The 14,535-nt window shown below is 40.0% G+C and overlaps 1 protein-coding gene across 1 annotated transcript; it reads left to right on the top strand.

Annotated features, from left to right (window-relative positions):
• The first annotated feature begins 434 nt into the window (after positions 1-434).
• On the top strand, positions 435-14,232 carry LOC121953002 (hexokinase HKDC1-like). The gene is made up of 21 exons (XM_042499947.2): positions 435-655; positions 1,603-1,765; positions 1,874-2,031; positions 2,449-2,571; positions 2,664-2,759; positions 2,949-3,048; positions 4,095-4,278; positions 4,376-4,531; positions 4,615-4,848; positions 5,086-5,227; positions 6,591-6,747; positions 6,891-7,039; positions 7,287-7,406; positions 7,602-7,697; positions 7,988-8,087; positions 8,641-8,750; positions 8,870-9,033; positions 9,368-9,523; positions 9,774-9,861; positions 11,612-11,757; positions 12,698-14,232. Exons 1-21 carry the CDS (start codon positions 593-595, stop codon positions 12,831-12,833), a joined length of 2,841 nt encoding a protein of 946 aa, XP_042355881.2. The 5' UTR covers positions 435-592; the 3' UTR covers positions 12,834-14,232.
• The last annotated feature ends 303 nt before the right edge of the window (positions 14,233-14,535 follow it).

Here is a 14,535-nt window from a genome sequence, read left to right as displayed (position 1 = left end):
TAAAATAATGTTCTGTGGGTTTGTACAGCGTTTATCTGCACAGCATGAGTTTGCTTGTTAAACCATTATCTTATTAGGGCATTATCTAATTCTTTTAATTGTTTCACTACCTCATATTCCTAAAACATGCAGTTTTTGATGTTTTACAGACATTCTTTTAATCAGTGATAATGACCTTAGAAAATGGGTCAAGTTAAGTCACTGACAACATTTCTGTAAGTATCTCATTGCTGATATTTGATGATCCTACTTTCCCACAGAACTTCAGTAAGGTCAGGTGAAGTTCACAATAGATGCAAACTGAAACTAAAAATAAGACAGGGCTGGGTGATAAGAGACAGTAAAATCATTGGAGGAAATGATGGGAGAAAGGGGTTTGGCCTGTTGTTAATCATTGAGTTGGTGGTTGGTCTGTGCTCAGTGGACTCAACAAAACAAGACCATCGGGAGGGAAGACACAGACCGGATCTTAATATGTGCACACACTGAATGAGTTTTTCACCAACATTTGTGTGCAGTTGTATCGGGCACTGACAGGAACATTAACAAACCAGCTGGCAGAGTTTCTTGGTGGTGTGTGTTGTACATCAAGATGTTTGCCGTTCACCTTTTTTCTTTCTTCTTCTCCAAACTCCAGGAGGACCCCACAAAGAAGGTAAGAGTTACCACACAGTGTTACATGATGCACACACTGAACTTTCAATACTGTGACATTTAAGAGACTTTCACTATGTGATCTGCTACACACGGGATATTAGGAGATGAACAAAAATTTCAGATAAATCTTTTTGTAATATACAGAATTTTAAAAATCTAAACAGATGTAATAATGTAATGCTGTAATAATGTGCCATTATCAGTAGTTACTGTGTCACCATTTTTCTCCTGAGCAATGATCGTCTTTTTCTGTGTGCCAGCACTCCTCTCTTAGTGCAGATGGGATCAACACACTGTCTCAGGGACAAAGTATTGACGCTCCCAGATTAAACACTGACTGCACACATTCACACTCACAGTTTGACATGCAGCCTAGTGACCTTTCCCTTAACATGACACCACAGTGACAGAGATGTGACTGAGTGTGGGAGGGCTTGTTCATTCATGCTTTTTTGTTATTTCTTTAGATTTTGTTTTTCACACACCCTTTATTTCCCAACCACTCATAGCAAATAAGTCAATAGTCTTTCTTCTTCATTCAAGCAAGACTTCCTGGATTAAGTCTAACCACAAAATGACCTTTGAGCTTTTCATTGTACCGAATCTGGCATGCAGTAACAAGCATTGTGTTGTTTTAAATGTTTGCCACATGGTAACATTTTTAAAAAAAATCTGATAATTGTCAATAAATCTTCACATCAAGCCCACATCTTCATTCTTCTATGAATATATACCTTAATGTAGAGGGTTGAACAAACAACACTGAGCGAATGTGATCTCTTCTAAACACATCAGTTCTGCTACTCTAATGTGTTTATTACTTTGTTGGCAAAATAGAAAACATAGAATAAGTCAGTATGCATCATTTCTGTTTGCCTGTGTTTGCCAACCGTGTTTTGCCTGTGTTTGCCAACCGCTTGTTCTTTTTCTCCTTTCATTTTTTAGGTGGACAGGTTTCTGTACGCCATGCGCCTCCATGACGACCAGTTAAGTGACATCTCAGCCCGTTTCCAGGCTGAGATGAAGAAGGGGCTTTCAGCAGAAAGCAACGCTGCAGCAGCTGTGAAGATGCTGCCAACACATGTCCGCTCCACTCCTGATGGATCAGGTGACTCACATCAATGGTTCTCACATTTCTTCAGGCCATTCTCAGTGTATTTTGAAGAAACGTATAATACAGATAATGTATTTTTGCCTGTTTTGACCACTCCTGCAGAGAAAGGACAGTTCCTGGTGTTGGATCTCGGAGGCTCCAGGTTTAAGGTGCTCCAAGTTAAAGTGAGAGAGGGCATGGGGATCAGGAGGGGAGGAGTGGAGATGGAGGAGAAGACCTACCCGATACCTAAGGAGCTACTCATTGGGAGAGGCACTGAGGTACGGAGGAGAGGAGGAGGCACAGGGAGCATGGACGGTGAAAAGTAGAGAAACAATAGAGGGCATGTTGAGGTGTTTTGGATAAGGATGGGAGCAGAGGTGGGAGGGTTTAACCCTTTAAAACCTGGACTGACATCAGTTTTCCTGCACTGTGTTCAGGAGCCTTTCATAAACCATTTAACCCTTTGAAAGATGAGCAAATTGGAATGCATTTTTTTAAAGCACAGCAGGCAAAAATTAATTTTTTTAAAAGGTGAAGAAAATTAGAAAATTGATCCAAAAAACCAACAAATCAAAGGAATTTGCTCAGGTGTCAAAGAGTTAAGAAGGGTGCAACAACAGAAGAGAGGTAATATATTTTCAGCCTTTTCCACCCACTTGACTGTCTTCATGTCTTCCCTCCCTCTCTGTCTGCAGCTATTTGACCACGTGTCAGAGTCTCTGAAGGACTTCATGCATGAGAAGAACATCAGTATGGAGAAGAAACATCCTCTGGCCTTTACTTTTTCCTTCCCCTGTGAACAGTCCGCCTTAAATCAGGTACTGACACTCTACATCCATCCATCTGGTTTTCGTGACCTGCACATGCAGTATAATGTGTTGCTATTTACTTTTTGCCTTTTACTCTGCAGGGATCATTGTTAAACTGGAGTAAAAACTACCGGCCTCGAGGCCTTCTGGGTAAAGATGTGGTGCAGACCCTCAGAGGGGCTATTGACAGGACTGGGGTAGGACTTCTATATTCACCACAGTACACATTAGCTTCTATTGCTCATCTGTATATGATCCACAAACTATTGTTTGTGGTTCTTACCCACTTTTCTTTACTTAGACCTGATTGCTTTTCTTCAGAGACACTTCATTTAGTACACAGACTGTATTGTATTTAATCACTCATCCTATAACTCACTCTGCAGGGTATGGACATAGAGCTGTTGGCCATGGTCAACGACACTGTTGCAACCATGATGACCTGCGGCTTTGATGATCAGTACTGTGAAGTAGGACTCATCATTGGTGAGTATTAGTGTTGTCACTATACTAGAATTTGTAACTCCAATATATTACAGTAAAAGATATTGCATTTAATACCATTTTTGACATCAAGAGTAAAGACTGACATTGACCTTGAGGGCATCAAGTTGAAGATTTTTATTAAAAGATAAATATAACTAGAAGAGAGCGGAGAGTAGGGCCAGCCCTGGCAGACCACGGCCTGACTCTGCCACTGTTTACCCTGATATTCTTACCCTAACCTTTTCTCTTAAGCTGACACAGGGCTGTGTAGAGGTGTGGCTATGCAAGACTATCCTAACCTTAACCAATGTGACTCCTTTTGCCGAAGCCGTATCAACCCAACTAACGAGAGCAATGAGTAATAGCCAGGATATGCCACAAAGAGATAACAATACTTTAACATAACAATGTCAACTTTTTGTGTTATTAACAGAGAACATCAAAATAACTAAAGTAAACATTAACAATAAGAGAGAGCGAAAAAAAAATGTATCTGGTGCCAGTTTATCAAATACACAGAATCAATATGTATCAATATATTTTATATTTCTGACAGCATGAGTGAGTAAATTAATCTTTAAAGTTGATGTCATCAGATTTATATCATTTTCTGTACCTGATCATTGTGGCAGCAGACAACTGAGGTCTCTAGGATACTTTGTGCCAGTTTTATCTTCCACAATTCAGCTCTCTGTGTGTGAAAACAGTGCAGGGGGTGGAAAAAAACCTGACAACACAAATATATCCCAACAAAACAGCAGCTTTAAAACGCGCAAAAGAATTGAGCAGAGACCTTCCTGAATGCCATAAAAGTTAGAATTTGGTTGTTGTTTGCAATGAGCATATTTTGGCATGCTATGATTAGATGTCAAATGCTGTTTCACAAAGTTGTTGTACACCTACATGGTTTTGTATTCTGCTTTAACAGTTGCCAGTTTAATATAAGTTTAGGTTTAACATATTTTTTTTTATTATTCAGAGATAGAGAAGGCAACAATTTTCTTTTAATAGATTAGATATGGACATCTTTTATATTTTGGGTTTAGGTACTGGCACCAATGCGTGCTACATGGAGGAGCTGCGTCACGTTGACCTGGTGGTGGGAGACGAGGGCAGGATGTGTGTGAACACTGAGTGGGGAGGCTTCGGAGACGACGGGGCTCTGAAAGATTACATCACTGAGTTTGACAAGGAAGTGGACGCAGCCTCCAGCAACCCTGGGAAACAAATGTGAGGAGAGAGGCTTTGTTTAATCTCAAGAAATGACACAGCGTATATTAACCTAATATATTGACCCCATCTGTTTCTTTTTTTCACCTAACTGTAGCTTTGAGAAGATGGTCAGTGGGATGTATCTGGGTGAGTTAGTGAGGCTTGTTGTTTTAAAGATGGCTAAACTGGGGTTGCTGTTTGAAGGATGGGTGTCTGAAGCCCTGAAGACTAAAGGGAAGATAACCACTGCACATGTAGCAGCCATGGAGCAGTAAGTTACCTGCCCGTCCATCTGTCTGTGTTACTCTTCGTCTCTGTTAAAACAAGTTATCTGTACAAGTCTGTCTATTTCAGGTACAAAAACGGTCTGAACAACACCAAAAACATTCTCACAGATCTTGATTTGAACCCAACATTTGACGACTGTGTTGCTGTTCAGCATGTCAGCACCATAGTGTCCTTCAGGTCCTCAAATCTGGTGGCTGCAGGACTGGCTGCCATCTTGACTCGAATCAAGCAAAACCGCAATTTGAGGACATTTAGGATCACTGTAGGTGTGGATGGAACTTTGTACAAGACGCATCCACAGTAAGTTATCGTATTATGGAAATATTCACCAAAAATCAGATTCAATGCCAGTGGTGTACATCAACAGGCCTGTTTCATTTGGAGATACAGTATTTCGAATTATTATCCTCCAAAGCAGAACCCTTGAATTATTATTGGTATGACCTGTAAAAATACATTCGTATCTAAACTTACATGTCATTGCAGCTGTTTCAGATTACCAATAGAGGTTTGACATTAGATCTCCTTCCATTTCAGGTATCCTAAACGTCTCCACAAAGTAGTGCGGCGGCTGCTTCCTGAGTGTCAGGTCAGGTTTGTCCTCTCAGACAGAGGCAGCAGCAAAGGAGCTGCCCTGGTGACAGCAGTCGCCCAACGACTGGCATCACGGAGGCAACAGGTGAGGATGCTGTGTGTGTCTTTCTGTATACTGTGTGTAGTTTGTGTCTTTACAAGTGTACACATTTCATCTCCATCAGTGCTAGTGGATATCTGGCAGGCTTGTGCAGAGGGGGAAGTTTAGGGTGCTCAAGCACAATGGCTGGATTTCTGAACAGGGTCTACCAGGCACAGGCCCGGGAGCTGAGTATCAGGGGTCGCTCTGGCATTCATCTACAAAATTGGACTCAAATATCACTTATTGACCAGGAAGAGACTGGAGATGGAGCAAAAAAGCCACATAGAGGTGCAAAGGAACTGCAAAAAGACACAAAATAACTAGTTAAACAGGCAAAACAACCACAAAGAGACACAAAAAGATATAAAATTAGCTCAGAGAGACACACAAATACCTCAATATGACACAAAATTACCTTGAGGAGGCCTAAATGACTACAAACTGACACAAAACAACCACAAGGAGAAACAAAATTACTAAAAAGAGACATAAAACCACCACAAAGTCTGTGTATCTTGCTCCTCTGTGGGCGAGGCGGTTGGGCCCTTTGCATTTATGTGCCCAGGGTCTCATTAGTTCATAATGCGCACCAGCTTTTATGCCCCTTGATGTTCAAGGTCAAAAAGTCAAGATATATTGCATATTGAATGAAATCTAACTATAACAAATTGGAATTCATTATAATGTAATGTTATTTTGTAGTTAAACAAAGGGAGCGCCAAAGTCAAATAGTCATTTTCAATTTGTTGTTCGATTTCTTGAGTGAACTCCAGTTTCCCAAGGATCATCACCAGCACAGTTTTTGAGAAATACAAAAGGAAAGTCCCCTAAAACAACACCATAACACATTCATAATTTCCCCATATTATAAATTTCATTTAAAAAGAATCCTTAATAGGTTATATAGAATTTCCTATCGTTCAAATTCCTATTATTCAGAGTTTTTGAGCTGCCACCATACATGTCACTTTCCACCAATGGCAAAATTCAATTGCAGTGGTCAGATTTCAACCAGTAGAGGGCAGCCACTATTCATATTTATAACACAAAATGTAGAGGTGAAAATACTTCGCACTCAAATGTCAAGGTTTGAACCTGACTCTGTCAACAAACAACACTACTAAATACCCAAGTACATTGGTTTTCAGCTGAAAAAAAAAAGTGGTTAGAAGGTTCAGTTACTCTTTAAAGGGTTTGAATATGTGTTTGTATAATTCAAAAGCTTATGCTGTGAGTTCTGTTGGCGTATTGAGTTTTAAAATATTGTTCCATGTGCCCCATTTTAACTTTGAGCTGCTGCCCACTAAAGGACCCTGCACGGCCCTGATATCTGATGTCATCCATGTGTGTCCTCCGTGTATCTCAGGTTGATGAGACGCTGTCTCCCTTCAGACTGACTGCAGAGCAGCTGCAGCTGGTGAAGAGCAGGATGCGTGCCGGGCTGGAAGCAGGGCTGAAGAGTAAAGGCTCCTCTGCTATCAAGATGCTGCCTTCTTTTGTGTACCGTACACCTGACGGCACAGGTCAGACACTAAAATGAAACGCACTATAAACAATAAAAGTTGTTTCAAAATTGTTTTGTTTTTTTCTTTTTCAATTTAAATATATTGAACTCAATCATATCAATACAGATCATCAATAAGAATTTTTTTGTGTATTTTTCCAGAGCATGGAAAGTACCTTGCCTTGGATCTGGGTGGAACAAATTTCAGAGCGTTGCTGGTGAACTTTAAAAAAGGTCTGCATCAGAACACACGACTTTACCACAAGATCTACACCATACCACTGGAGATAATGCAGGGGACCGGAGAGGAGGTAGGACCGTTTGTTACTAGTATTAAAAACTACAGGTATAGACAAATGACATGAAACTGAGGTTTGGTTTAGTGAAATACTGATAATGAGTATTTAAATAACTGAGCTAAGAAGCAAACCTCAGAAAAATGAATTGTAATTTCCACTGCTGGCTAGCTTTTTTAGACAGCATTGCATGAAAAGTACAAACCTGATGATTTTCAATTCAAATAAAACTTTCTTTCTCCATCTCTCTGTCTGTCTCTAGTTGTTTGATCATATAGCGCAGTGTGTCAGTGACTTCCTGGACTACATGGGGATGAAGAACGCTCATCTTCCCGCCGGCTTCACCTTCTCTTTCCCCTGTGAGCAGACAGCCATCGACACGGTAAGTGTGGACTCTGTTGACAGAATGTGAGTCTTGTCTGTTAGTTTCTTTTTATGCAACGAACAAACTCTTTCTAATAACAGCCAATGATCAAATTAATGTCTTTTCAGGAAAAAAAAAAACATGATTAAACAGATATTAAAATGAGAAACATCCATTTTTTAAAAATTTTTTCAACCTTTGTGTGTTCTGTAGGGCACGCTGGTGAGCTGGACCAAAGGCTTTAAGGCCACAGACTGTGAGGGACATGATGTTGTCGGCATGCTGAGGGACGCCATCAAGAGGCGCAACGTGAGTCCAAATACCACAGAACAGAGTTTATAATGATTACCAGAGTTTTGTCAGTGGTGAAAGAATAATGCTGCAATCTTTCCTGTTTGCACTTCCTATTTGTTTATCTACAAATGCTGTAAGATGCGCAAAACTGTTTCACCACAAAATGAATGTAAATTACGAGGACAAAAGAAGTCCAGTCACTATATTTTTGTTTACTGTAGAGGAAATGACATTACATTTTCTTGGATGTTTAATCCATCTTTATATGTGTGTTTTTGTACACACATGCATGTTTGTACCTGCAGGAGTTTGACTTGGACATAGTGGCGGTAGTGAATGACACAGTGGGGACCATGATGAGCTGCGCCTATGAAGACCCCCAGTGTGAAATTGGACTGATTGCTGGTATGTGACCTTCAGAGTGTTTACACTTTTTACAAAGTGTTGACATTCTGGCTAGTTTTCAGTAACTCAGTATGCGTTTTTTAGGTGTATGTCCTGTGCTGGACCTAGCAGATTCAGCTTCCCCTGCCCCAAATCCCCCAGCCTAACCAAAAAATATTTCTTTTATATTCATTGTATTTATCACAAACAAGAATAAGAGCTAATAAGAAATTAACCCCACTGGGTGGCACCCTAGGCGGCCGCATATGTTGCCTCAAATAGGATCTACCACTGTGTGTGTCTTTCTATTTACAGCTGAAATTATGTTAAGGGTTATGGTCAGTCCTGTAGCTATAATGTCAAATATTATAATGTGAGGAAAGAAAAGGCACCAATCGGGGTCCTTCAAAATACTGTAACAGTAATGCATGTTTGTGTGTGTTGCTAAGCACAATGGATTTTGTCTCTTAACTCAGGCTACTGAGTTTGAGCACACAGTATGAACAGTATGAGCGCTTGCTTTATGTAGTTACAGTGTTTAATATAACACAGACCTTGCGACTCTGTTTCACAGGAACTGGCACTAATGTTTGTTACATGGAGGAACTCAAGAACATTGAGAAGACAGGACAAAAGACAGGGAAACATGAGAGAGAAGAGAGGACGCCTGAAGGAGAGGATAAGGTAGAAGTCTTATAAAAGGTTTACAGTGTTTAGATTGTCCGTAAGCTGTGATGTTGTCAAATAATTTTGGGATGTTAACCTGAACATTTAGCCTCCTTATTTGTTTGTGCTCCTTGCAGGATGACGGGACAGAAAGAGAGAGAAAGGAGGGGGACGCTGAGATACCAAGGATGTGTATAAACACAGAGTGGGGGGGTCTGGGTGATGACGGCTCTCTGGATGACATCATCACACCTTATGACATTGAGGTCGACCAAAACTCACTAAATCCTGGAAAACAAAGGTAAGAAACGCTAACCGTGTGTGTGTGTGTGTGTGTGTGTGTGTGTGTGTGTGTGTGTGTGTGTGTGTGTGTGTGTGTGCAAACAGTAGCTTCATTGTGTTTCTGTGTAAAAATGTGAGGACATCCTGACACCTGTACATGCTTGTTTGTGTTAATTGTGTGGTTGTGTACTCGTGTGTTTAGGCCACGTGATATTTTCAGAGTTCATACAGAATGTGTCTCTCGGCTGCAGTGATTTAATGAGTGTTTCAGATTTATTGAGCTGATCAGTAATTCCATCAGGTGGTCACATGGTCTTTCTGACAAATGATTTGTTGTCTTTGTGAGTATGCAGGTTTGAAAAGCTGACCAGTGGGATGTATTTGGGAGAAGTTGTCCGTCAAGTATTACTGGATTTAACCAGTGGAGGTTTGCTGTTCAGAGGACACGTCACTGAAGCTTTAAAAACATCTGGAATATTCCAAACCCAATACCTGTCACAAATCGAGAGGTAGGTGCTACTGTGTATTTATATAGAGTATAAATTGTATACTCTGTGTTTGTATGTGAGACTGCGTGTGCAAATGTATGAAAGATCTTTTCAGGTCATGTCCGAGTCCACAGAATAAAAGTTTTTTTAAAGTGTTGTAATTGTCCAAATGATACTTTCCTACCAGCGGGGGGCGATGTAAGTGTGCAGGACTATAAACGTGCAGCTGTATTTTACTGTAACGTGTCTGAGCTTTGTTGTCTCCCCCCAGTGACCGCCTGGCTCTACTGCAGGTCAGATCTGTTCTCCAACAGCTGGGGCTCGACAGCACCTGTGATGACAGCATCATTGTCAAAGAGGTAGATCACAGAGGATAATGAGCGACACTATGTTGTGTTTGTACACAAACAGCTGTTTCGATGCAGTGTCAGACTTTTGACCAACTTTTTTGATCAACAGATGCAATACTAAAGACTTAATCACTGTTACACTGTAACTGATGACTGCAGGACAAACGTTCTTTGATATTTTGGCATTTTAATATATTTTATATATTTACTACTAGAGTAGCATCACACAGTCAGACTACCAGTGCGTAGTATACCAAAAAAAGATTAAGTATGTCCAAATACACAGTATAAAATAAATTACAGATTGTCTGAGACATAGCTGCAACCACATTTTGTTCTGGTGCCTACATGACGCGCCTCTACAAACCATGCCCACAACCAGTACAAAACTAACCCGCCTACGGTGGTTATTTGTACCCTTCTGCAACGCAACATTGTAGTGAATAAATAGGAGCCCAATTTGGCAATAATGCACTTTGTGATTCATTTTATATGAAGACATGATTCCCCATAAAAAATAACAAGATGTTCCACTTACCCTAACCTTAATTGCGTCTCTTTTAACCTAACACTTACTTGCAGGTAAATGCTGACTTAGCTCTTCCTTCACGGCTTCCTCTTTCCACACTTAGGGGGAAAGGGGCTAATCATGGGCTGATGGTGGGCAGGTCACGTAGCTGCTGCAGCTGCACCTATAATCTACTTACGATGTCCTTCTGCATGTGGTCACATTTTGCAGTATGCATGCCAGCATGCCTTTTTGGCTATTTTGATCGACAGTCCTCTGCACAGCAGAAAATACGTGACATTTACTGAGCTGCAAACAGACGACAGCTGACAGAAGCCACAATGACTTTATCAGTTTATCAATCTGTCAATTACAAACAATCAGTATGCATTTATAGCTTTAAAGGTTAAAGTGAAATACACTGAAAAGTAACAGCAGTAGAGTTCTCCGGGTTTACCTCCATTGCTTGTTGGTTTGTCGAATCTGCAAGGTAACGTTAAGTGATAGCATCAATATCTGCTGCATTCAAAATCCCATTCCCTTTTTTAACTTTAAATTTCACGCTACAGACTGCAACAGATGTACAGCATGAGGAAGAGGGTCAAATTTCAAGGTGCAATTTTATGATAAAGTACTACGTCCCAATTGTATGCATACTCCATGCAACAGTATGTACCTTGTAAGAGCAGGTGGGTGCAGTGCTTACTGAAAGTAAAAACAAAAAGTGTGCAATTCATAATGCAGCAGTACATCCCACAAGACTTATGTTATAATTGATTAACCTTCTCACTATTGGACAAGTAGTCTTCTTCACAGCAGTTACTTTATTTACTGCAGGAAAAACACAAGTGTGACTCCTTCACTCTGTTCCATTTAAGTTTTCTTGTTCGACCATGCTGGTGAGCCAGAGTGCAGGGCCCCGAAACTGGCACATCTACATGCATGAAGCCATCTTCAAAGTTAAACTTTTGAACTTTGTTAATCAGTTTAAAGAAAGCTGTTAGAAGTAAATATCATAAATGTGCAACCCTCTGGCCTATTTATTTTTTCAAAAGCCAGAGGGAGGTTAAGAGTTTAATTTTGACACACTTCCCAGAAAATCATGTTCTCTGTTGCAACCTCACTTTGAGATTCAGCAACATTTCTTTTCACTGAATGAGGAGTGATATGATGTTATCTGGCTCGGAAAGCTGTGGCACCAACAGTCTGTTAAGTGTTGCAATAATGATGGTGGTTTTCATTGTTATGCAGGTATGCGGCACAGTGTCACGTCGTGCAGCTCAGCTGTGTGGGGCAGGAATGGCGGCCGTGGTTGATAAGATCAGAGAGAACCGAGGACTGGACCATTTGAACATCACTGTAGGGGTGGATGGTGCACTCTACAAACTTCATCCACAGTGAGTTATTTTTATTTGTTGCAGTCTTGCTATAATACAGGCATAACATTACTCAAAAAGGATTCAATTCAGTTCAAGGTTTTGTTTGTCGACTGTTATTCAAAAGCTACTTCTACTTGCTTCCCTTTATTTAGCTTGTTCATACTGCTTAAAGGTCCATTGTGTAGGATTAAAGGGAAATATATATATATAATGTATATACTGTGTTTTCATTAGTGTATATCACCTAAAAATAAGAACTGTTCTGTTTTTGTCGCCTTAGAACGAGCCGTTTATATCTACATACATAGCAGGTCCTTTTCATAAATATTTATAGAAATAATGGGTTCAGTCCAACAGAATTGTTGGCCTGGTGTATATGCCAATGAAAGTTTCTAGCTTTCAGGCTGACTTTGAGAATATGTAGCCCACTGAATATGTGCAGTAGTGTTTCTCCCTGTGGGACCCGCAAGTTTCTAACCTTTACTCTGTGATTACATCACATATTGTCAAGTCTCTTTTCTAGGACTGAGGAAAGTTTGCTAAAATGTTAAGCCTCCATGAATCAAAATTTCATAATAGAAAGTTTCATAACTGACCTTGTTTGCAGTTGGAGGTGTCCTGTCAACATCTGACCTATCTTTTATAGTGATGGTCTATGAGGGAAAGCTTTTTTTGGGTAGCAGGGGATTTTTTTCACTGCAGTTCTGCAAGTGACCACTGGGAAAAATAAGAAGCAAAGCTGAGCCGCGTCCTGGGGACCTTGTGCTCTTCCTCGGAGTCCATCATGTAGTTCTATAGTATCCCTGAACGAACAAATCAAATACTGGCTTTGGATCCAGCCAGTCACATTTTTTACGTCAGCAGTCATAGTTCTCCTACACGCTTGGCACAAAGGAGAAGTTTTAGTTCTTTTAATTAAAATAATTTTTTTTTCTCCTTATTTTGCTGCGGTTTCTAGTTTCTCTCGAGTCCTCCAAGAGACTGCCAGAGTTTTGGCTCCTCAGTGTAACGTGACCTTCTTGCCATCAGAGGAAGGCAGCGGGAAGGGTGCCGCCCTCATCACAGCTGTGGCCAAACAGAAACCGGACATGTAACTTCATGTAAATGAAAATATCTATCTATATATATATATATATATATATATATATATTTTGTGAACTTCTTAGAATGTGTAACTCCCTCAGCTGCTGTTTTTGTCGCTACAGTTGTCAGATCTGAGAGCTTCTTTTCAGCTGACAGCAAGGAGTCTCACCTGAAGGGCATAAAACATGCTGAGGTTTTTACTGCATGATCCCTCACAGGCTTCCCACTCATGAATACAGCTGCTTGTGCTGCATTGTGCGGTCAGCTAAAATTGAAGTGCTGCCTGGGATTAATTTCTGGTCCCCAATAATATTTTAAGAACTGGACTAAAACTATTGTTTTTGTTTTTTTTTACAAAATGACACCAAAGCCTGTCAACCTGAAAACTTTTCTCATTTGTTGCTCAAGAAGCCCTTATTTTGTTGTTTGTTTTTTTATTAGGCATGGACTATACTATCTGAAAAATCAAATAAATATAAGATTGACTTAGCAAAAAATATTTGGTTTTTGGCCCATATTTGGTATTCGAGGGCTTTAAATCAAATCCTTTAACTTTCTAATCATTACCAAATCAGCTGTGGGAAAAATGTCACACCCACAGCTGCACAGTCACATGCCAGTGTTAGCCATGCACTGATTAGAGTCTCCGTCTTTGATACTGTGACTCAGATCTTGGTTTGGGAAAAGAAAGAACGCTCATATCAAAAATCACACTCTGAAAACTGCTCAAGGTCAGCACGTTATGTGCGACCAAACAGAAGGGATACATGTGTACAGCTGTCATAACAGTCACCATGAAGTTATCGTGTAAGTCTGATAATGAGCTTCAGTTGTAAAAATGTGATTTGTCTCTGAAGTCTCTGCTCAAGCCTTCTCTCTTTCTCTCTCTCTCTCTCACACACACACAATCTGCTTTGTTTGAAGTGTTTCCATTAAACTTTTACACTGCAATAATATGTATCAATAATTTGATTAAAAATGTTTTTGAACTAGATAATTCCTACATGCTATAAATAACTATTTTGTATATTTAAAGGTCCAGTGTTTAGGATTTAGTGGCATCTAGCAGTGAGGCTGCATGTCGGGTTGTTCAATAATGATCTAAGATCGCTGACGCTTTTCTAAGCTGGAAAACAAATTCAAAATTAAAGGATATTTTAGGGGAAAAATCGTTATGTAAACGTATATGCGTGTGTGTGTGTGTGTGTGTGTGTGTGTGTGTGTGTGTGTGTGTGTGTGTTGTCTCAGTATTGATGAAAGGCAGGAGGAGGATTGGAATGCCACTGACCGCATTTCCCAACAATAACAACAACCGGCGCTCTGTTCGGTTATTCTGGACCGACTGTCCTTGTGATCATCTAACTGTCTCTCTCTCTCAAGTTCAAATTCAAATAAACTTTATTTTCATGATTGCTCAAGTAACATTATTACCAAAGCTAGATTACATACACTGGAATAATATAAAATGTTTAGTGCGGGGAAACCAAATAGATAAATATAGATAACAAATACACTTTAAATACCCATTTTTTTTAACAGATGTAACAACAGAAACATTTACTGCAGAGCTTTCTACTGATGTGTGGCAACTTTTAATATCTTTTTCAGTTTCTTATCGTTGGGGGGGGGGTTAGATAAATTTAAGATGAAAAGATGATTCTACCTCAACGTCTCTGTTATTACAAACTGAACACAGCCGGCCTGTTCTGCCTC

The sequence above is a fragment of the Plectropomus leopardus genome, chromosome 1 (genome assembly GCF_026936395.1).
Source record: "Plectropomus leopardus strain MGB_pleo_1.0 chromosome 1, ASM2693639v1, whole genome shotgun sequence".
NCBI classification, from domain to species: domain Eukaryota; kingdom Metazoa; phylum Chordata; class Actinopteri; order Perciformes; family Serranidae; genus Plectropomus; species Plectropomus leopardus.
Note: the sequence above shows the minus strand (reverse complement) of the source record. Positions and strands in the feature narration are given on the sequence as shown.

Bases quoted from the DNA above. Each gene is read 5' to 3' on its own strand.
- LOC121953002 (XM_042499947.2), top strand. From the start codon at position 593: ATGTTTGCCGTTCACCTTTTTTCTTTCTTCTTCTCCAAACTCCAGGAG. The intron at 8,751-8,869 runs GTAGAAGTCTTA...TGCTCCTTGCAG, and splicing joins CGCCTGAAGGAGAGGATAAG to GATGACGGGACAGAAAGAGA. The intron at 9,034-9,367 runs GTAAGAAACGCT...GTGAGTATGCAG, and splicing joins CTAAATCCTGGAAAACAAAG to GTTTGAAAAGCTGACCAGTG.